This window comes from Misgurnus anguillicaudatus, chromosome 10 (genome assembly GCF_027580225.2).
Source record: "Misgurnus anguillicaudatus chromosome 10, ASM2758022v2, whole genome shotgun sequence".
NCBI classification, from domain to species: Eukaryota; Metazoa; Chordata; class Actinopteri; order Cypriniformes; family Cobitidae; genus Misgurnus; species Misgurnus anguillicaudatus.
The window spans coordinates 22,348,269-22,371,830 of record NC_073346.2 but is presented as its reverse complement, the minus strand read 5'-3'; the positions used below and the strand labels follow the sequence as shown (position 1 = coordinate 22,371,830).

The 23,562-nt window shown below is 39.1% G+C and overlaps 3 protein-coding genes across 5 annotated transcripts; 2 read left to right on the top strand and 1 right to left on the bottom strand.

Annotated features, from left to right (window-relative positions):
• Positions 1–435: 435 nt before the first annotated feature.
• Positions 436–7,052, top strand: adnp2a (ADNP homeobox 2a). 2 transcript variants are annotated; one of them, XM_055210806.2, is made up of 4 exons: positions 436–707; positions 978–1,095; positions 2,613–2,705; positions 3,748–7,052. In XM_055210806.2, exons 2-4 carry the CDS (start codon positions 988–990, stop codon positions 6,400–6,402), a joined length of 2,856 nt encoding a protein of 951 aa, XP_055066781.2. In that variant the 5' UTR covers positions 436–707; positions 978–987; the 3' UTR covers positions 6,403–7,052. The 2 variants fall into 2 exon arrangements, with proteins under 2 accessions (XP_055066781.2, XP_055066782.2); XM_055210807.2 differs by lacking the exon at positions 436–707 and adding an exon at positions 724–849.
• A 2,040-nt stretch (positions 7,053–9,092) lies between these two features.
• rbfa (ribosome binding factor A) lies at positions 9,093–11,635 on the top strand. The gene is made up of 7 exons (XM_055210035.2): positions 9,093–9,532; positions 9,622–9,652; positions 9,963–10,133; positions 10,226–10,338; positions 10,852–10,936; positions 11,034–11,110; positions 11,199–11,635. The coding sequence occupies exons 1-7, from the start codon at positions 9,378–9,380 to the stop codon at positions 11,572–11,574; spliced, it is 1,008 nt and encodes a 335-aa protein (XP_055066010.2). The 5' UTR covers positions 9,093–9,377; the 3' UTR covers positions 11,575–11,635.
• A 1,295-nt stretch (positions 11,636–12,930) lies between these two features.
• On the bottom strand, positions 12,931–23,392 carry zfat (zinc finger and AT hook domain containing). 2 transcript variants are annotated; one of them, XM_055210034.2, is made up of 16 exons: positions 23,239–23,392; positions 20,321–20,482; positions 19,484–19,747; positions 19,138–19,314; positions 18,912–19,062; positions 16,776–18,097; positions 16,458–16,690; positions 16,293–16,377; positions 16,066–16,215; positions 15,143–15,316; positions 14,598–14,686; positions 14,359–14,497; positions 14,126–14,250; positions 13,916–14,036; positions 13,684–13,832; positions 12,931–13,534 (listed from the first exon to the last, which is right to left on the bottom strand). In XM_055210034.2, the coding sequence occupies exons 1-16, from the start codon at positions 23,246–23,248 to the stop codon at positions 13,304–13,306; spliced, it is 3,582 nt and encodes a 1,193-aa protein (XP_055066009.2). In that variant the 5' UTR covers positions 23,249–23,392; the 3' UTR covers positions 12,931–13,303. The 2 variants fall into 2 exon arrangements, with proteins under 2 accessions (XP_055066009.2, XP_055066008.2); XM_055210033.2 differs by lacking the exon at positions 23,239–23,392 and adding an exon at positions 21,467–22,079.
• Positions 23,393–23,562: the final 170 nt, after the last annotated feature.

Sequence of the window (23,562 nt, the reverse complement as noted above, 5' to 3'; positions counted from 1 at the left end):
GTCTGAGTTTGTAAATGTACAGTTAATTCCTAAGCACTGTCTGAACTGATTTATCACATACTAATGCTTTAAATTGCATTGACTGTTTTTGCATGCTCCACTTTTAATCTTGGGCAATTCATACATGCTATACGTGACAAATGTCATCAACCACCTGAACTGCAACAAGTATCCATTGTATAACACATAAATCCAGACAAGCAGCACACAGTTATCTGTCATAATTTATCAGGAAGTGTAATAGCATGCTTCAATCCATCAATCTACCTTGCCATTGACTAAGTGTTGTGCCACAGGTGGGTCTACAACATCCACAGGTAAGGACCACAGCCATGGTCCATGATTAATTCCTATGACTATCAGATTGATCAACTTTGCAAGATCAGCCCACTCTTCATTCATTGGAGGAGCTGCACTATGCAATATGTAAATTAGACAACGTCACTTCCTGTCTTCCTGTGCGCCATGTTTTTCAGCAGGAGTGGGGTGATGTTTTAGTGAGGTACAATTAAAAGTGGCGAAATGTTGCGCGTGGCTTGAATTTCAGCAGACGATCGCAGATGCGATAGAGAAGGCGGATTGAGCGAAACTCAGACGCCGCGGACTATGAAGTAGCCGATTCAATAGCGCGCGCCTTTCAGTGACGCCGGAAGAAACCGACGGACATCCATCCACTCAAACGGCAGCTTTGTGCCTGAATATTAAAGGTAGACACAGGTTTATAATAGACGTCATTGTTAGCGTGACTTACAGATGACACATATAGGTCTCCCCCTATGAATTGCACTTAAGGTCAGGGCTTGTTTTAAAAGAACAATAAGGATGTGTCAGAAAGCGCATCACAGACTGGTACATAGTTACAACAAACAGAATACATTATAACCATGTTATATACATTAATCATTTACGATTATCTAATGGTGGTTTGTTGTGTGTGATAATTTCATTTTATTTGTATATTAAAATTTCACTTGCAGGATCGTCAAAATGTATCAGGTTCCAGTAAAGAACCTGACAGAACTCAGACGACCGAGAAAACGCGTCAAAAGTATTTTGAGTGACATTGGGATGCAGCAGTGTCAAGAACTGATAGAGGTAAATAATGTAACCAATACGATCTGCTGAATATCGTAAGTCACGGTTAAAAACTCCTTCAAGTAGGATAATTTATTGTTTTTATAAAACAGTACAATACCACACAATACAAAATTTAAAGAAAATTTAACTTTAATAAACTAAGTGTGTAAACAGCAACAGAATGTTTCACATTGTTTACAACATGGCTAAGGTTGGTTGCTAAGGGTGCTGCGCACTGATACACAAAATCGATGGGGGTGCAGGTGTGTTTCATAGTAGAATTTAAAGGGGACTTTTCACAAGATTTTTTTAGGATGTCAAATAAATCGTTGGTGTCTCCAGAGTATGTATTTGAAGTTTTAGCTCAAAATACCATATAGATCATTTATTATAACATGTTAAAATTGCCACTTTGTAGGTGTGCCATTTTGGGTGTGTCATTTAACATGCAAATGAGCTGATCTCTGCACTAAAAGGCAGTGTCGTGGTTGGATAGTGCAGATTAAGGGGCGGTATTATCCCCTTCTGAAATCACAGGGGAGCCAAATTTCAATTACCTAATTTTTCACATGCTTGCAGAGAATGGTTTATCAAAACTAAGTTACTGGTAGGGATGCTCCGATCAATGCCGATCTCCACTAATAATACGTGGCCGAACGCTATTCTGAATCGGGACAGCCGATCTTATTACAGCTATTTCATGTACTGCGGCTTTTGATTAGTAAGTCCTTATCGATCTAAAATCACTGTTAGTTTGAGTCGTTTATAACATGCATTTGAAAAAGCAACACTCGTCAAACATAATAATTATAGATATTCTTTATTATCATGAAAATACCTGAAAGGTTTGAAGAACAGTAATATAAATATATCCTTTAGCCATTTCATGGAGCTGTGTGTCATCACAGCTGCGTGTGTATTGTTCTTCGTCTACAGCGCATTTTGAGTTTCTCACGAGAGTGCCCCCTGGCTTTTGGATGTAACGGCATTTCACCGTAATTCATTGAGAAACATAGCAAGCATTATCGGCCAATCGATCGGAGCATCCCTAGTTACTGGGTTGATCTATTTCACATTTTCTAGATTAATAGAAGCACTGGGGACCCAATTATAGCACTTAAAGGAACAGTATGTAAGAAATTTATATCAATTAATCATAAAATGGCCCTGACATGTCACTAGACATTAAGAAATAATTTTCATTTTAAATACTTATATCACTGACAACAGTGGTCTGGCCAGGATATTGTCAATTAAAAAGTGGAGTTGCAGCCCTCAACTGATGTTTATGTTGTCATGTTGTGTATTGGCCACCAGTTGTGTGGTTGCAGTACCAGTTTTAGCCACAAGTTTTGTGATTGCAGTACCAGTTTTGGCCACAATCCTACATACTGTTCCTTTAAACATGGAGAAATAAAAATTTTCATTATATGTCCCCTTTAAGGACTTGACCTAACTGTTTTATAATCAGAATTTTGATTCACTTGACCATCATGATGTTATTTCCGCTAATGTCTCAATTAATTTTTCAACAGACATACAAAGACTTTGATACTGGGGATGCAAGTTTCAACGGCACAGAATGGGATGATTTTACTGATGGTCATGTTGGCAAGAAAAGAAAAAAGGTGATTTTGTTTAAAGCCAATAATCTCTTTTCACATTTTGTTTTCTTTCCCAAATGGAAAATACTCTAGTATTTACTATAGTCAACTCAACTGTAGTAAAATTCCTAGATTTTACAATGTTTTTAAACTTGACTATAGTAAATATTAGGGATGGGACGGTTAGAAAATTTCATATCATGATCATATCATGGTTTTCGTAAATTGAGATGGAAATGTTCAAAAATAACTGATACACACACTGAAGCATTTTTTAATTTAAGTTTTATTTTTGAAAATCAGCAAACAACAAATACAAATAGCAGCTATATGCACTTTTTTAAGCATAAAAATTAAATCAGGGGTGTCCAGCCTTTTTTGTGTGGCAATCACTTTTAAAATGATAAAGCCGACAAGACCTACCTGTTAAAAACATTTTTTAACAACACTTTAAATGTGTGTTAGGAGGACTATCTCTACATTGAATTTAGGGCTGTCACCATTACTCCATTCCGCGGAGATGCGGTTTTGATGAAATAAACTAGAAAATGACAATATTATCAGAAGCACCTGTCTCTCTCTCTCTCTCTCTCTTTCTCTCTCTCTCTCTCTCTCTCTCTCTCTCTCTCTCGTTCGGTCGGTCGATCAATCGCGCGCACATACACTGTCCGCGCTGCCCAGCAACGACTCAGGAAGTTGCTCAAATCCCTGTCGCGCCACTCACATAATTTAACATTAAATAACATCATATTTGTCCTAAATCATTAACGATTAACATTGGCTGCTAACGTATATTTTGCATATTGAAGTAGATGCTATCTGACAAAGCTCGCGCTATTTAATGCGCACTTCGGTTTACGATGACTCAGAGTTTTCCTAGACGTGACTCGACACTGAGCTGCGCGGCTGGTGTGCGACCCCCTTTAGAGTTTACCATATACTTACTTTATTAAATAATAAATTATACTACTGTATTCTTAATGTGTCTTCATTTGTTCCCCAAAGATATCTGTTTTAAATAACATTTTGAAGAAATATTGATTGTAAAATTATTTTTGTCCTGCAGCATCCATACCGGAGCCAGGCATTGTGTTGCAATCTGTGTCGGTATGGCAGCGAGTCTGTAACTAGATTCAGAACTCATCTTTTTCGCTGCCACGAACACATGCTGGACCTTGCCTGTCTGTTACTGTGTCCCCACTGCCCATTTGTTGACACTCCAAAAGTCACAGACCAACACATGAAGTTATTTCACGGCATTCCATCAAAAGGCCAAGCCATTGCTGTTCAAAACAGCCCTAGACCCTCTTTGGCCCACACATCAAGAACTGTGTCAGTTACAATCTCTGCTGATGCAGCTGATGACCGATATATATGCGCAACATGTGGCTATCATGACTCTTTACTTTATGTGATGAAGAAACATGTCTTGGTAAACCACTATGCTATGAAGTTGGACCATTACTTTGGCCTTGGCCCGGATCGCACACAAAAGAAAGAGGGTGAGCAAAAACGTGATGGTACTGTAAAATATCACTGTAAAGTGTGCAAACTGCCAGCGGAGACCATTGAGCATCTACTCTATCACATTTTGAGTTCGGAGAAACACAAAGACCTCAACAGGCAGATAATGCCTTCCATAATCGAAAAGAACTGCTCGAATCAAATCGCCAGACAACCGAATCTGCTAAGCCTCAAACCGAAAGCGATGCAGCAGGTAACACTGGTTGCGAGATCGAACTACATGCAACAACAGATGCAACAAACGAATGGAAATGGTATATCCAAGTCTAATGGCACCGTACTCATGGCTGGACCAAGCAACACGGCCGCTTTGTTTTGCTCTCCTGGTGGAGGGCAAATGTTTCTTTCCCCACAAACACAAGCCTTATATTCAGGCGCAACCGTGACTACACTTCAGAACAGGCAGCAGCAGCCCTCTGCTGGATTGCCACAAGTGTTGCCAAGCTCACAGATAGTAAAGCCGATTAATATGATGATGCCAAACATGTCACAAAGCACACACAACACAGTACCCATTACTATGACCATGCCCAGGTTACCACAACCTCAGCAAGCACAGAAGGTCGTTTTTCCACCTGGTCTACAGGTCAACCTTCCAGCCGAAATGGGTGTGCGTCCGCCCATTCTTGTTACTCCAGGTCTTCAACTGAATCATTCAGTTCCCAGATCTCCTCTCATAACCTCTCAATCCGTGCGTCTCATTCCCACAGGCAACCAGGTCAATGGCGTTCCAACCTACACTTTAGCACCGGTGCAGGTCACAGTGCCTGTCCAGGGCAACCCTGCCCAAATGCTTTTGACACACAACACTCCTCACGTCAACCAGCCTCCAAATTCAGCTGTGGTGCCCGCTGGTCTTATGCCTACCATTCAGAGGGCAATCAATAGAAATGCTGTACCGAACGAGTTGGCTGTGCTCGCTCCATTTTTGAAAAAACATAACGATTGCACCGTCAAGTGTCTAAGGTGCAAAATTTTGCTGACAGAGCAGGGGATTTTTCAACATTTGTTGCATGGCTTGAAGTGTCTGTTCTGTCCTCAGATGTTTTACTCGTTCAAACAAATAATGCATCACTCAACGAAAGAGCACAGCCTCACAATCAAGCAGAATCGAGATTTCATAAAAGAGCAGTTTAGTCTTGACTGTGACGAAAAGGGCAACCTGATGTTTACTACCTTTAATCTAAACACAGATGTGCCCAAAGACCTGCTCGATAACAGAGAGCTCAACCTGGCACTGATCACGAGCTTTCAGGAGAAAATATACATTAAAATGTATCCAGATAAGGCAGAATACCCAACCACATTGAAGGCAACACCTACCAACTGTCAATTCTGTCCGGTGAAGTTCGAGACTTCTGAAGAATACGAGCAGCATCTTCAATCAGAGCACCACGTCGTTCCCACCGTTCATGCAATACTGAAAACTCCTGCTTTCAAATGCATATATTGTTATGGAGTATACACTGAAAAATCAACACCAAAAACCATTTCCATTCACGTGCAGCGCTGTCGTTGTGCTCCCAAAGCAGTCAAAGAGGCGGAGAGGAAACTTAACCCAGATACGATGGGACGCCTTGATGTGGATTTATGTAGTCCTGTTCAGACTGGAAACTCTTCAGAAGTAATCTCTGAGAATAAAGTGGATTGTGTCAAGCCAAAGAGAGAGTCTACTGGAGAGAAGAGGACCAGAAGGAAAGTTTCCAAAAATAGAGCATCAGTTTTCAAAAATACAGCGTCAGTTTCAAAAAATACAGCCACAGTTTCAAAAAATACAGTGGCAGTTTCCAAAAACACAGCATCAGTTTCAAAAAATACTGCTTCAGAAGACCCTCCAGCTCCAGTTGAACTTGTCTTGGACCCAACAGGAATGGAAATGACATCCTTTGAAGACAGAAAAGAGTTCCTTTCAAGATACTTCCATCGCAAACCATACGTGACAAAGACTGAAATGGAATTGCTTGCTTCCCGTTTGTACATAAACAAGGGTGATGTAAAGGCTCACTTTAATACCAAGCTTACAAAGTGCTTGAAAGCGATCCAAAAGAAAAAGACTTACGTACTGCTCGGGTTCAAAATGAACGACGTGAACAGGTTGCAACACAATCTGTATATTCCAGTGGTGCAGCCTGTGAAAAGACTGAAAACTGAAATAACTAAACAGGGGACATGTTTGTATAGAGCGTATTCAAACTAGGATGCGAGCATTGCAAGATGTTTATTTATAAAATGACTTGATATACACATTTATGAAATGATTTGCCTCTTGGCTGTGGTCTTTGTTGTTTTGGTGGAAAAAAACTTTTGATCACAGACTCTCCCCACCATACCATTTTTGTATTTGTGATGTATATAGTTCATAGGATGATGGTGTTAAACTGTAAAAAAAATTTTTTTACACATCAATACTCTAAGATTAAAACACTCAATTTAGCTTATTTTATATTGAAGTTGTTTTTGTACGCTTGCACAATATATTTAGGGTGTTATGTAGTAAAACAGTTCTGCATCTAACATTTTGTATTACAGTTTTAAAAAGTGAAGGCCTGGTAACTTCATACTAACTGGGAAAAAGTAGAATTTAAAAGCTGTATCACTGAGAGGGACACTTTGTTTTATGTACGTTTTGTTTCCATATAATACACTGTAATTATTTTTGAGATGTAAAAATAAGTGCCTCCGTGTCCTCTTTAAGGTTTGCAGTTGTATTTGCATCTCGAAATAAATGTGACTAAATGTTTCACAAAGTAAATGATTGCAATTTTATTAACAGACTTCTAATTTTATTAATTTGTATGTAAGATGACAATTTGTGACATTTTACAAATAAAATAATTGACCAATTCACCTACTAATAATATGCTTAAAAATATATATACTGTTTGATATTGGAAAGTATATGAATTGTAGTGTGCAGCTAAAGATATAGGGACATATGGTGGCGTCCAAAAGCTCTAAAATGCATCAAGGCACGTCCAATGTTTGCTTTTATTCCTGTCTCCTGTGATACCTTCATTTTCCTGTCCCATAACTGTATGCGTAGGTATGCACAGGTAATGTGATTGGTTGAGCCTGGTCGAGTTTGAAAAAATAAAATGGCAGCCAAGAAGCGGCTGGAGCACCACTTTATTGTAGATAGTTATATTTTCACTTTTTACACATCTTAATTGCATTTTTAGTGAGAAGTTAGTATTGTAGTTTTCAAATATGTGATTAGTTATTACAAAGGTGCTCTCTGATTATACTTAGAACAGAATTCCTATGCTGCCTATGAAGTCCGTCCGAACGCGTTTCTCGGAGTTGCCTCCGAAGTTATTCAATATGTCTAAATCCGTTCCCAAGCCCCGAGGTGGTAAATCAGTATATCGTGTACGCAGGTGCAGGCAGTGGTACGGACTCACTTTATATTGGGACACTGTTCACTTATTTTCCTGTGATGTGGCTGTTTAAGCTTGTTGTGATAATTCACAGCTGTTATTCATCAACAACCGGCAAATCCAACATCTCTCTGACCTAATTTTTAAACACTTGTTAAAGTATATTATGAAAAACACATATTATTTTCTTAAATAAATGACAGGGATACCCTACGACTAAACGAGTATGCGCAATTTAAGGCCATGAGACTGAAAGTCCACATGAAGTGCGCCCCCCTTGCACCCTTGATGTGGTCTTTGGCAAAGCCCACACTGCTGCAGGCTCCATGCCCTTTACCTACCCAGAAGTCCTTGCGAAAGAGCAATCAGACAAAGGATGGGAGGAGTTCACACTGATGGGCAACTTCTCTTCCTATTTCCGGCAGGACGCTTGAGTCTGTCCCAAAATATGACTCCGGTGCACCCTCATGGAGTTGCGTCAAGGGTCTCCAAGTGGACTCTGAGGAAGTCCACAAGTCCGGAGTGTGCAATTTGGGACAGGGCCATTAAGCACGATTTTCAGTTGGAGAGCTTCAGAAAAGGTCACATGATTTCCGGGAAGGGAACATACTGTAGGGACCATCAATGCTCACTGGTTTTGCATTGCAGGAATTTTTAGGGAACAAACATTTCAGTGCTCTGGAAGGATTTTGCGATGGAGGCCCTGTCCCAAATGGCACACTCCGGTCCACACTTTGATGACATCATGTATTGCAGACCTTATGGATCTTTGATGGGAGTCCATGAGGGCGCACCGGAGTCGAATTTTGGAACAGATTCGAGCGTTATGCCGGAAATAGGAAGAGAAGTTGCCCATCAGTGTGAACTTCTTCCATCCATCTGCCCTTTTGCAAGGACTTCTGGGCTGGTAAAGTGTGTGGAGTCTGCAGCAGTGCAGGCTTTGCATCAAAGGTGCAAAGGGGGTGCTGATGAGCACACTTTGGAGGGTAAAAATGACAAATGGGACACCCTATGGACTCATAGACTAAGCGAGTCCGCGAAATTTAAGGTCATTGAAGTGCCCATTTGGGACAGGGCCTGAGACAGCCCTTAAAATGTCCGACTGCCTGATCAGTGCCCTGACTACTGAACAAGGGAGCTGATTGAGACACAGCCATTGCTTCATGAGGCAGCGAGGTAACTCAGCTGCCTAAGCTTTCGGACGCCGCCACCGAAAACAGAAGAAAAAATGCTAAAAATTTACAGTTTAGCCATTTTTTAAAGTTTGGAAACAATATACTGTTTTATATCACAAATTATTATTCTATCAATTTAAATATTTCTTCATACAAAAATGGATATAATGAAAAGAGTACCTCGCTAAAGGATGATTCCCTTTAGTAAAACTTAGTAAAACACATCAAAGTAAAATTCCTTACATTTCAGCTTTTTATGTATTGTTAACTTTAACCAAATTAAGTTAATTAATTTAATGACGCATTACAAAACTCCGCAATGAACTGTGGGTAAATGGTTGCGTTGCATGGTGTATGGGGAAATGCACTTTACATTTTCGAAAGTAGACCATCTGATTACTTTATGGTTAACGTTACTTATTTTAATACAATAACAGTTAATGTCAAATACTTTTGAGCACAGATAGTATGCGAATTGGACTGGCATGAATCTCAGTCACCCCGATCGGTTTAATCTGCTTTCAACTACTTCTGCATTAGCAGTGCATTCAGACGAGTGCTGTCGATATTGAGTTACTCTCCAGGTCAACGCGCGTGCAGAACAAACTAATTTAGTGAATATGTTGGCTGTAAATAGAATCCCAAAAATGATCTGTAAAATAACAGCCCGACACGAATTACTCTCGTGGTTTATAACGTTTAAAGACAGGAGTATTCACAGCTCAGCCTGTCTATCTGGTGCTAATAAACTTATGAAGATGCTGGCCAATAAGAAGTAAGTCGTTTTGTACACTGCTAACGAAACAGCTGGTTCTGGACTGGTCATAACGTTGCTAAATGAAGATATATGTTTGTTTTTTACAGGAAAAAGCATTGGTATGTCACTCATATACAGGTAAGCGATAAGCCTTGAATATTTGAGAAATTATCATAATTATTAATGTATTTATCAGACGCTTATCCCCAGCGATTACTTTATAAGTAATATTATGCCTGTTCCTTGATTATCTACAAAATGATTGTCTAGGCTCTTATGTGAATTAACCATGGTGTAACAATAGTTTTATGTGTAGTGAAACAATATTACTCACAATTTTACTTTTGTCTCGTCACATAGAGTAACCATAATTTCTAGTGAAATTTAAATTATAAATCAATTCGCCAATCTTAAGATGTATACACATTCAGTCATTTTATCTGTTCAGTCTACACCTCTAGGCCAGCCCGACTTTCTGAAACCATCAAAGAAGAAAAAACAAGAGGATAGTGTTCGTGTAAGAACATTAAACAACATTCTGCTCAAAGCAGTGACTGACTTGCTGACCTCATATGAAGTCAACTCAGAGATCCCTGCCTACAACGTACAAATATCCAAAGTAAGATTGTTTGCATCTAAATAATCACATACCCCATATATGCATTATGCTTCTTAGTATTGCTCCTAACTGTCTGTCCATGTCTATGGAAGGTTTCGCTCCCACCAGATTTCTCTTCTTGTCGAATATACTGGAAGACAAGTTTGTCTGCTGAACAAGACCGTCAAATTCAACAGGCTTTAGACAAATGTGCTCCTCGTATACGGTATACGTCTTTCAATTTACACTAATATTTGGTATTAAAGGGGTCATTTCACAAGACTTTTTCTAGATGTAAAATAAATCTTTGGTGTGCCCAGACTACATACAGTATGTGAAGTTTTAGCTCAAAATACCATATAGATAATTTTTTTATAACATGATAAAATTGCCACTTTGTAGGTGTGAGCAAAAATGTGCTGTTTTGTGTGTGTCTTTTAAAATGCAATGAGCTGATCTCTGCGCTACATGTGTCGTGGTTGGACAGTGCAGATTACAAGGCGCTATTATCCCCTTCTGACATCACAAGGGGAGACAAATTTCAATGACCTATTTTTCACATGCTTGCAGAGAATGGTTTACCAAAATTAAGTTACTGGGTTGAACTTTTCACATTTTATAGGTTGATAGAAGCATCGGGTACCCAATTATAGCAGTTAAAAATGGAAAAAGTCAGGTTTTCATGATCTGTCCCCTTTAAGAGATGAACGTCATTACAACATTTGTTGTATTGTTTCAGATACCTTCTCATATCGCACCAAATCCTTGGCAGTGTTCCTCCTGTGGTATTTATTAGAGATAAACAATATGCTGCAATGATGGAGGTAACAGACCACGTTATCCCTTTATAGAGTTTTTAGTGGTTCATTCAATTATTGTATTATTTTTACATATAAAGGATATTTCACTGTTCTTAATTAGGTTGAAAACCTTCTCAAGATCGCAGATTATGGTTCAGGTGAAGATGAAATGGACAATTTATCCATCAATGATGTTGGGTAAGACAGGAGTTAACAAAACAGAATACAGTTCTTGTATTTAGTTTTTTTTTAAATCATTTTAAAACTCTGTAATAATCTCCCAAAGGGCCAGACTGCATCCAGTGGACTCTGGGGTAAAGAAAAGACCCGTGTTGTTTGGGGTTGATCACGAGGCACTCCACAAACAGATTGAAGCTTATAAACGGGACAAGGGGTCGAGAGACTCTTATACACCGATCTCTGAAGCAGGAGGGCTAACTCAAGAGCAGCTGAATACACTGGCGGACATCAGAAAGCAGAAACTCGTAGAGAAAAAGAAACTTAAATCCAGATCGATGAAGGATGATGACATCACTCCAAAAGACTACCTGCTAGCCAGGAGTCTTCAGAAAGAGGAAAAAGAGGAACTGGACAATAGTGAAGAAAGCCTGCTGGATAGCCAGATCTCACAGCTGATGGCAGAAGACAACAGAAGGGACTAAAATAAATCGATAATTTGGTGATTTGCACTGTTTAGTGGATTTAATAAATTGTGGGCATGTGTATGTGTGTATATGACATATAAATCGGACATATGATGGATTAATAGACTGTTTTAGTGTGAGACTCACTGATGAATTAGTATAACATTCACAAAGACAGAACATACTCACCTAAAGGATTATTAGGAACACCAAACTAATACTGTGTTTGACCCCCTTTCGCCTTCAGACCTGCTTTAATTCTACATAGCATTGATTCAACAAGGTGCTGAAAGCATTCTTTAGAAATGTTGGCCCATATTGATAGGATAGCATCTTGCAGTTGATGGAGATTTGTGGGATGCACATCCAGGGCACGAAGCTCCCGTTCCACCACATCCCAAAGATGCTCTATTTGGTTGAGATCTGATGACTGTGGGGGGCCATTTTAGTACAGTGAACTCATTGTCATGTTCAAAAAACCCAATTTGAAATGATTCGAGCTTTGTTTCATTATCCTGCTGGAAGTAGCTATCAGAGGATGGGTACATGGTGGTCATAAAGGGATGGACACGGTCAGAAACAATGCTCAGGTAGGCCGTGGCATTTAAACGATGCCCAGTTGGCACCAAGGGGCCTAAAGTGTGCAAATAAAACATCCCCCACACCATTACACCACCAGCAGCAGCCTGCACAGTGATAACAAGGCTTGATGGATCTATGTTCTCATTCTGTTTACGCCAAATTCTGACTCTACCATCTGAATGTCTCAACAGAAATCGAGACGCATCAGACCAGCCTTTAACTGTCCAATTTTGGTGAGCTTGTGCAAATTGTAGCCTCTTTTTCCTATTTGTAGTGGAGATGAGTGGTACCTGGTTGGGAGTGTTGTGGCTTCACAAATGCTTTGTTGCATACCTCGGTTGTAACGATTGGTTATTTCAGTCAAAGTTGCTCTTCTATCAGCTTGAATCAGTCGGCCCATTCTCCTCTGACCTCTAGCATCAACAAGGCATTTTCGCCCACATGACTGCTGCATACTGGATGTTTTTCCCTTTTCACACCATTCTTTGTAAACCCTAGAAATGGTTGTACGTGAAAATCCCAGTAACTGAGCAGACTGTGAAATACTTAGACCGGCCCGTCTGGCACCAACAACCATGCCATGTTCAAAATTGCTTAAATCACCTTTCTTTCCCATTCTGACATTCAGTTTGAAGTTCAGGAGATTGTCTTGACCAGGACCACACCCCTAAATTGAAGCAACTGCCATGTGATTGGTTGATTAGATAATTGCATTGAGAAATTGAACAGGTGTTCCTAATAATCCTTTAGGTGAGTGTATATAAGGTTTCTTAATAATAGTCAACACAGCCATTAAATAACTCTGTTTATTATTATGGATAGCCATACACTGTATGGGAGTTTAATATAAAAACTACAAAGGTTGATAGGCAGAGTGACACAGTAACTCTGTTAGGAGCATACATGCTTATAAATCACACAAAACGATTATACAGTTAAAATATATCTTAAGGCTACAACTTCTGCGTCTTGTTTACAAGGCTGTGGGTTGACTAAAATGCTTAATAAGGGCCATCCTTTGGCGGTTAATATTAAGCCATATCCAGTCACTGCTCCTGTTGGGTCCCTACAATACTGTATATTGGTACAGTATGACTGTTATATATACCTTAAATTATTTGAGTAAGCAGTTTGTATAATCCTATGAATTTTACCAGTACACCCACTACTCTGTGGTGGTCTCCTCAGATTGTACGGCCTCCTGAACTGCTTCTTGAACGTAGACTATAAACTGGGAAGCATCTTCACCCTGTGTATACACAGTGACTGTTTTGATGCCCTCCATGTCATCTGAAGACACCACTAGATGGTGCTCTTCTCCAAGTCCAACAGACGCCTGCTGCAGTGCATCCTGGATCATCATGGCATGGTTGGTCTGCTGATCCTCCTCCGCCACCTCAAATGCCAAGACAAATAATATACAATTTTCGTTAAGTTTTAGAGCCAAAACAGTTATTATATTTAAAACATTTTGTAAATTGCAGAAGTTAAACCTTGTGTAGCAAAATACGAAGGTATCAATAAATGACATAAGGGAAGTTTCACCTGCTCGACAACAGTAACTGTACCAGGAGCCATGGCAACCACAGATGCCACCGTAGCATCAGTGGTTTCCGAGCCCAGTTCAATGATCTGCTGGAGGATGTTGACAGATGCTGGGTCTAATCTCTCTCCTGCTGTGCCAGACACAACAGCTGAACACACAAGACAAGGATTCAGTTTAAATAGGAGTTTTACAGATATTAGGTAACTAATTCCTTTAGGTGTATGTTCTGACCATTCTGCATGTTGAAGCGTAGGTCCTGCAGAGCTGATACAGCAGTCTCTGTTCCCTGTGGATCCTCAGTCTCAGCTATATGAAGATACTGCATGGCTGGCTCCTCCACTGACTCCACTACCTGAATAAACACATTGACAATAAACACATCAGCGTTAAAATTCGGGTTAACGCTTAAAATTATTTGGCTAAATTTATCAAGACATTCACCTCCCACTGATTCAGACTCAGACTGTCACAGTCCACAACTTTGAGACCGTGTTTGCTCTTCAGGTGTCTGTTCATTTCCCATTTAGTGCCATAGACGTAATTGCACACCGGACATTTCACTCCACCTGACAACAAACATACACATCAGCTGTGCTTATCTTCAACCTAACATGTATTATATTTATCAAGCCTCCTGTTTTGATATAGTCTAGTGATTAAAAAAGAAAGCTCGCCTTGCTCTATGGCAGTCTCCGAAGAGGCCACCCCTGTTCCAGCATTGGTGTACTGCATGTTGGGGTGCTTCTTGTTGTAGTGTCTTTTCAGGGAGCCCGATATGTTGCATGAATAGTGGCAGTGTGCACAACGGAAAGGCTGTAACGGTGAAAACATTTTGTCTTGGTGTTACTTGCAGGACACAATAAATGTTATGATAGGCATTACTAGAATAGAAATGGGTATTTTCTGTTGCTACTTTGAATGAGGCATGTTGCTCCATGTGACGGAGAAGATGTGGTCTCTGTGCAGCAGTGAAGTCGCATTCGGTGCATTTGAACTGTTTTCCTACAACATTATAGATTTTAATTAGCTGTGTATTTTTGATTTCTTAAAGAAGTTGCCAAAGCTTATCAATAGACACATTTCCATCCATTGTTTTGTTATCGACAAAGTGAATATGAAGCAGAATTTGACAACTCTAGTGTACGTCCATCAAATTAATGTAACGAATGACATCATGAATGACGAAAATTAATTGTTGCTGAAGTTTTGGTGTATCACAAAAGAAATCAGATTTTTAGTCATTTCCATACATATTTTTGCCTGGTTTTCATCCATAATCTCAATCTAATTTGAGATAATGTGCCACAAAGTTCAATTTTTAACATGGGCTGGTTACGGTTCAGGGTACGGTTACTTTAAACCATACTGCCAAAAGTAAAACTGAAGATGAAAGATTTTATATTTGTTTATTTCACTGCAAATACAGCAGTAGCCCAACAACCCTGCTAGGTCACTTACCATCTGCCGTGTGCATAAGTTTATGGCTTTTCAGAGTGCATTTAGACTTGAACTTTTTCCCACAGAGGTCACAGAGATGTGTTTTCTCAGTGCTGTGTCTGTTCATGTGAGCCTTGAGGTTACTTTTACTTCTTGAGGCATAATCACACAGTGAACATTTGTATGGTTTTAATCCTGGAGATATGAACAGAGCACAATTATTATTTATTTACACGATCCTTACAGCAGATTCAGGTTTAAGAGGCCACATGCTAAATCCTCTTCAACAAGGTGTCTGGACATAAACATGTGTTGGCAGTGTGTAAACACTACAACCCTTTAATGAAAAAAAAATCCACCCTCCCCTTCTCTTTAATCCCAATTAAACCAAAGCAGTCTCATTAGACGTGCTAATTTGATTCTCTTGTTAATGTGACATCACACTGATAAAGCCCCGCCCATGGTCACTGACTCTACTTAATTTTACCCAAAAGCTTTGTTAAATGTGTTTGTTAGCACGTTGTAGCGCTAATGCGGCTATAGATACTATTGTCTTAGACTGTATTCACAGAAATCAGATCTATTTTTAACCAAAAGCGCTCACTGTAACGAAGTGAGGGCAGTTGCTTATTTGCAATTAAAGGTACAGCGTTTTTTGCTCCGGCACAAATAGGGGCACTTTGGACATGCTATAACAAATGATTTGTGGGGTATTTTGAGCTGAAATTTCACAGACACATTCTAGGCACACCTGAGACTTATATTACATCTTGTAAAAATGGGCATAATATGTGTCTTTAATTGTTTATCAATGTACATCTTTCCTTGGAGTTTAAACCCATGAGCTTGGTGTTGCTATTGCTCTACCGGCTGAGGTATAGGTAAGCAATCCTCAAATACTCTTAGGTATCAGAATTATTTAGATGTTTAATAAAGAAACGCACCTTCATGAGCCCATATGTGCTGCTGAAGATCTGAACCATTCCTTGTGAAGAAGCAGTCACAGTATGGACACTTGGAAGCTCTTTTCCCAATCACTCCCTTCACGTGTACACGTATTCCCAGCGCTTCTGACACGTGGTTCATCGACACATCTACACAGCAAGGACACCTCCATAAATTATTTGTCGTTTTTGAGTAACATTGCAGTGTGCTTCATTGCCCCTCTTACCTGGATGGTTATTTTTGATATGGGATCTAACTTTATCCTCCGGAACAGATTCCTGGCATACTGGGCACGTAAAACTTTTTTTGACCTAAGGATGAAAAATATGATTTAATAAAGAAGGCACATTTCTGTCAGTGTTTAAAAAAAGTATAGATTGTCAGGACTCACAATCTCCGAGTGTGTTTTGAGATGAGCCTGAAGCTTATATTTGTCAGGGGTACAGTACTGGCATCCTTCAAAAGGACACTTGAGCAAAATGTCAGAATGTCTCTGTATAACATGTCGCTTCAGACAGTTTTTGGTGATGGAAGAATAACTGCACTGGGAACAGTAATGAAGGTGTTCCCTTGTGTGTGTTCGCACATGCATGTTATAGTGCACCTGATACCAGAAAAGCTTACCTGTTGAGAGAAGTTCATACAGAGATTATAGAGAGAATAAAGTACATAAAGTTAAAATAAAGTAGTTGCATTGGGAATTTCATACCGCAGTATTCACATTCAAGATCTCCATAGACTTTCCGAATCCTTTCGAACACTTCCATGTTGAGCGGCCTGTTTTGCATTTGCTCTACAATTTGCTTGAATGCCGATTTTTCTTCTTGCTCTGAACTGAAGTCTTCTTCGCCATTAACACCAGTGGTAGTTTGTTGAACATTTGTAGTTTGAAGAACTGAAACGGGTGCTGCATTTGATATAAACTGATTAGTTTGCATTTGTGCTTTTTCGGTCACAAAGCTACTTTCTGAAGGCATAGTTCCCTTTGCAGGATCCTGATCTTCTGCCACACGACAATCTATTTTAAGTGCATCTTCTTGGAGTGTCTGTTTATTTACATCTTCACAGGGTATCTCTTGTGTTTGTGTTATTCCAGATGTCTCACTGGCCGGGTTAATACTGTCTGTAGGTGGAAAACCTTCTTGTTGGTTCTGTATGAGTAAAGTATCTGAGCTTTCTGACTCAGGTTCCTCTTGTCCCACGACACTCCCTTCAGTAGTTAACAACTCCTGGGCATTGAGTTGAGAAAGCTCTTCGGTGATCTCCAGCTCATCCTGGTTCAGCATGTCCTTTTGGATATCATCACCTGGTTTAAGTAGGCAAAAGCTGGAGTTGATGGAGTCCGCAAAAGCTGTTGACTCATCCATCTCCGGGTGTAACTCTCGGAGATGTGCTCTCAGTTGCACCGAGCTGACAAATTTCTGCTGGCAAATAGCGCACACGTAGATGAAGGGGTGCTTTCGGATATGGGCTTGCAGGGCCTGAAACTTGGTCGATCCGTGATCGCACAGCTCACAGCCAAAGGGTCTTTTGCTGCCGTGCACCACCATGTGACGATCGCGCTCAAGCTTGTTCTTGAACTTGCGGTCGCATATTTCACAGTTGTAAAGAAGCTGTCTTTTGCCTGCCCTGGTCTGGAGCGAGTACTCATCGTAAGACTCCTTTACTTTCTCATCAGTCATGTCGTGAGTCTCACGGATATGTTTGAGGAGGTTCTTCACATCCGAATATTTCTTCTTGCAGAAACGACAGTGTTGCTTGATTTTCTGGTGCACTCGCTCCACGTGCACTTTGAGGTGTCCTTTACTGAGGCAATTGAATGAGCACAGGTCACAGCTGAATTTCTCCCCGCTGTGTTTTCGCATATGGACGCTAAGGTTGGCCTTTATGGCGCTGGCGTAGTCGCACTGCGTGCACTTGAAAGGTTTCTCGTTGGTGTGGATTCTTAGGTGGGCCTGTAGCGAATGTCTGAATTTGAAGACTTTATTGCAGTATTCACAGGTGAAGATTTTAAGCTGTGTTTGTCCTAACCTGTGTCAAGATATCATAGGGAATCATCAATGTACTAAATAATTCCTCAAGATGACTAAAAATGCAACAAGAAGATTTTACTGCTCATGCAATATATATAGAATGCATTGAAATAATGTTAAATTGTTCTCTGATATCTACATAGATGGTATGTGGCTTTATTAAGTGTAAAAATTATCCAAAAACATTGTGTACAACCCTAGGATTTGCCTGTAGAATGAAATAGTCGATTATAACCTTATTTAAAAGAGTCTCGTTGTAGGCTTTTAAAGAGGAATTCTATTGAAGAAAATATATTGCCTGGCAGTGAACTTTGAGCTTTATCATTTTACAGGTATTATTTATGCTATTATAGCAACATTACACACTAACTAGGGTTTTAAAAAAATGATATCAGGAAGAACGTGACCTTTAATGTATAATTTAATGTTGGGGCGTTGACTTTAATATTAATTAAAGGCCTATACGTGGATCATGTGCAACTCTGAAAACCGAATGAACATGTGTAATACTAAAATAAGAAGTTAAAAAATGAATAATTAATCTGATTCGTATTAAAAGCAGCGAGATTTTATCTTTGGAGTCAGATAAAACTACCTAAATTACATAATGTCAGTAAATGCCAGAAAAGACAGAAGAATCCTTCGACATGCTGTTTGGATTCTGCCATTTGGGCCAAACGGAAGGATTATTCCTCTTACAATAATGCAGTAGCACTATGGTAACATGTCCTACTACATCTTTCATCAAATTCTGTAAATGCTTCAATTTTTTAAGTTAGTGAAACTGAAAGTCAAACACTTGGAATTGGTACCTGGATTTTAGGGGCACTTCATAAGCAGCTTGCTGAATAGCATATTCTTGGTATCCCCTTTTCAATGATGCCTCCTGGGAAACCTCAGGTGGATCTGTCTGGGTGGACGGCTCAGCTGGAGTGGCTTCAATAGGAACTATTTTAGAGGCACCTGCATTACAGCAACACCTACAGTTAGTTTAAACAGATTACCCAGCCATTAGTGCACCTGACATAAATATCTCACCTGGAATGGCCTCGTGGCTGGTAAGGACGACACTAATAATAGGGTTTTTGCTGGCGTTTGCTGACTCGGGGTCCTTTGCGCTTGACACCTTTTCCATCCGCATTGCTCGAGCTTTCTTTGGTGTCCGCTCTTTGTCTTCTTCGTCATCATCCATTTTATTGCCATCAGAATTATCACCTAGTCAACAGAGTTGACAGGTGGGTAAATTAGTATAGAATGGTATAGAGTAGCCTACAGTATTTTCTTTGTGTTTCAAGAACACAAAAATGTGTTAAAATGTGAGACATTTATATGACAGTTCAGACTGTAAAAAGAGCTGAAACATTAACTGAATTATTTTTTTTACCATTGTTCTCGTCCTCTTCAGCAGGGTCTTTGAGTCCAACAAAGCAAATGTGTTTGGAAATTTGTCGTTTGTTGCTAAACTTGCGATTGCATTTCTTACACTCCAGATCACTGCCATCCTCACACTGCTCTTCAACTACACTAACTGACTGAATGTTAGTGGAGTCTTTCTTCTGCCGATCAGGTGATTTCTCCAAGATAACATCTTCTGGTCGGACTTTCTTTGTGGAGCCTTTCGGTCTTCCACGTTTTCTTTTTACAACATCTGCATGATAAAAAACTAAATAAAAAATTTCTTCTAAAATACAAACATGCTTTGATAATTACTTTAAAATGAAGAAGACAGTATAGATCATCGAGAAGCTATGAATTAAAGTTAAAGGTGCAGTGTGTAATTTTTAGAAGGATCTCTTGACAGAAATACACAATCATATACAAAACTTTATTATCAGGGGTGTATAATGACCTTTCATAAAGAACCGTTATATGTTTATTACCTTAGAATGAGATGTTTTTATCTACATACACCGAGGGTCCCCTTACATGAAGGTCGCCATTTTGTGCCACCATGTTTCTACAGAAGCCCTTAAAGGACAAAGTGTTTGTACTAAGTTGTCTCCGACGATGGCATGTTTGTCCGGTGGCGGCTACCGTAGCTTCTCTATGTGTTTCAAAAGCGAGGGGTGAGCAGTGGACTGAGCCGTTGATTGCAATTCACCACTAGATGGCGCTCAAATTTACACACTGCACCTTTAAATCATCTTGGATGTCCCATGTGGCCTGTTTGGCCTAGTGTAGGTACACTACACCTGTATTTTTTGTGTTTAAAGTTGCTTACCTGAGTTCTGTGGTTGCGGAGTTGTTAAAGGCTTGAGTGCTACAATAAAAGTATCAGGGTCACCACCTTCACTGGTGTGGGTCTCAGTAACATGAGACAGCAGGAGTGATTTACTGGGTGAGAATAAGTTGCATATTTTGCACATGAAGACTGTAGCATTTTCTGTAAATACAAAAAGTGGCTTGAATTTTTTATGAATGTAAATGCTTTATATAAGAAAAAATAAACTTTAAGTGATTTCAAATTAAAGTTATTTCTCTTAAGCTAGTGATTTACTTCTTAAAAGTCTCCTTATTTAATCATACCAAATAGTATCTTATAAATATTATGTAAGAAGTATGATGACATACAGTATTGGATACTTGGAAAAAATGTCTACATAGCTATTTTATTTAAAAATTTGGATTTTTAATCCAAATAGTTAATTATGTGTCTTAACTAAGTTTAAAATCTTGGTAGGGTTTTAATAGATTTTTTTCTTTTTGCAACCCGTACTCTGAGATTGACTGGGACCTTCGTGACGTGACATCACGGACGCCTTTCAAAATAAGAGGACCTATGTTTTATACATATTAAATTTAAAATTGGGCATTGAAAAATAAAGAATTTTTTCACCAGCATTGAGATGACACAAATAATAAGAAGTTTGTCCTATTTATAGTTTAATAAAAAAGCAGTGTCTTAGTACATTAAAATTAATGTATTTGTTTTGATATAACAATACATTTGATAATCTCGTTACTAAAGTTTGCATGGGGCAGATTCAGTTGTTGAAAACAATCTGGTGATTTTTTATGACTTTAGTTGCACAATATATGCCGTCCATACCCATGGAAAGCAACGATAAAGTTATTTAGTATAACATACTTCCAGTATAGCTACTGGAGTTTTATAAAGTCAAGGCTAGTTTCGTGTTTTTCTCTAAGGTAACTTAACGGTCACGGAGTTAGCCTTCACGGAAACGTCCTGAAAGTTAAACCCAGATATCTGTAACAGATCTTTCTCCCTAGCATTTTAATCAACCCTTCTCGAAGTTGCTGGTGTACGTTGCTAGGTTTACCTAACTTATTCGATTCCTTATCGGATCATCCGAACTAGCCGTTTCTTTGGAGCAGTGCAAACCAAAAAAATCATCTTCACACTCACCTGCATGCACGGGATCCATTATTTTTAAATTAATAATCAGTAAAAACACAGCGAAAATGATTTCGATCTTTGTTTTTATATCTAGATCTCAACCTAAACGAATTCATTATACTAGAATTAGTACTGCGAGGTTTCTGTCGAATCTGCGTTAACAAATATGGCGGATGGATCTTCGTCCTCAAGCATAAACGTGCCTTTGTGCAAGCGCGCGCCATCTGCTGCACGGAGTCCGGTGATTTTAGAGGTTAAAGTCAATGGTGTGTTCTTGCAACCAGTAATGTGACATTCAGACATAAATATGACATTAAAACCACAAAATAAACATTAGTTAAACCTAAATTTTAATTAAGATCTAGGTAAAAATCATTTAAAGGCTCTCACATGTGTATCAACACACAAAAAAAATCTATTCATAAGGGATTAAGAAATACTTTCAATTATTTTAAATAGACATAAAAACATGAATAATAACGCACATTACTCTGATTAGAAATAAATTGTAGTTTATTAAGTACAATAGAAACAAAAAGACATTACCAAGCAATTTATTTTATCATCAGCATTGTTTCCTTTATAACATCATTTTATTACATTCATTAAAATAATTTCATCACAGAGATTCTCCAGTCAGTCACAGCAAACACCCTCCCCCCAGCCTTTTTTGCAGATTACAGCTGAGTGTAGGATGTTTACAGTGACTACACTGGAATATTACCAAGTTTACTACAGCAAAACGTTTAGAGATCTTAATAAATCCAGATAAAAACACCAGGCAACTCTTTAAAAAATGCATTAACATAATTAAAAAACAATTAATTTATTAAGATACATATAAGATGTGGTATTGTTTGTAACAAGCGTTTAAGTGTTGCAACTGGATCACAGACGCAAGAACTGGACGATGACAGCAAACATCCAACTGAAAGCCTTTAACGTATAGCACAGCTTCCAGTCGGGGATGTTTACAATCACAAACAACCAGTTTTTAAGCATACAAATAAACAAATATAACTTATAATCATTCTAATAAATAAATACCAAATAAATTTGATTAAACCAAACTGGGGAAAATGTGGCGAGTGTGCTGCCCCCTACAGTCCATATGAGAACTGAAAAAACAGCAAAAGCGGAGTTGAAAGTTAAAGGTCCTCTCCTTCACGTCAATGACAAAGGGAGCGCAATGAGGATGAAGACCTTGCACATTTTAACACCGTCATTGTCCAAATCAAAGACGTTAAATACAAACAATCACACACACGAGTACTTTGACAAAGGTAAAATTTCACCATAAAACTCAAGTTATTCAAGAACAACAACTGGAAGTGCAATGTCCACAAGCATCACCACAAATAACATATGCGACCGGAGTTTGAGCCAGCAAAATAAAAATGCAAAACGTTGGTTCACCCCCGTTTCTTACTTCATGATCAAGAAAATCACCGAACAGCACATTTAAAGTGTTGTAATAACGAAAAGCAACTTGAACCAAATAAGCCTATGCTGCTACCAGCTACCAAGTTGGGTGAAGAGGAAGCAAGCAGTCAAGCCATAGCAGTATTGCACGGCGAAACTGCCTTTAACCCCAACAAAAGCAATCAAAAGCCTTTCAGTCGTTCGGTTTGTTTCTAACACAGAAATGATAGCGAGCAAAAGTCATAATGCTTCTAAACGGTGAAACAAACCACGGCTAACTAACGGTAGCTATGCTCTACAGCTTTGCTCTAATTTACAGACAAAACTAGCATGGGCTGTCCTTTCCGACGCTCCAGTACCTCGTAACATATGAGTATCCTGTTCAGTTTATACAAAGCACCGCCATTCACGCGATTAAGTCACGGTTTATTACAGTGATATCCTCCGGCTTTTGCTGCAAAAAAATCTTTAGTCTCCGCCATTCCGAGCCTGTTTCCTTCCGTCTCTGGCTTGTCTTTAGTTTGACCTTTAGTTACCCGACACTAATATTGACGTAATTGTCATGGTAACAGGATCCCGCCTTCTACGTGCGGCCGTGTGCGTTCATGAAAGTTGCTGATGATGGAGGAAAAAACCGTGGATAACAAGGAATATGCATTATGATAAATAAAGATAAAAATGGT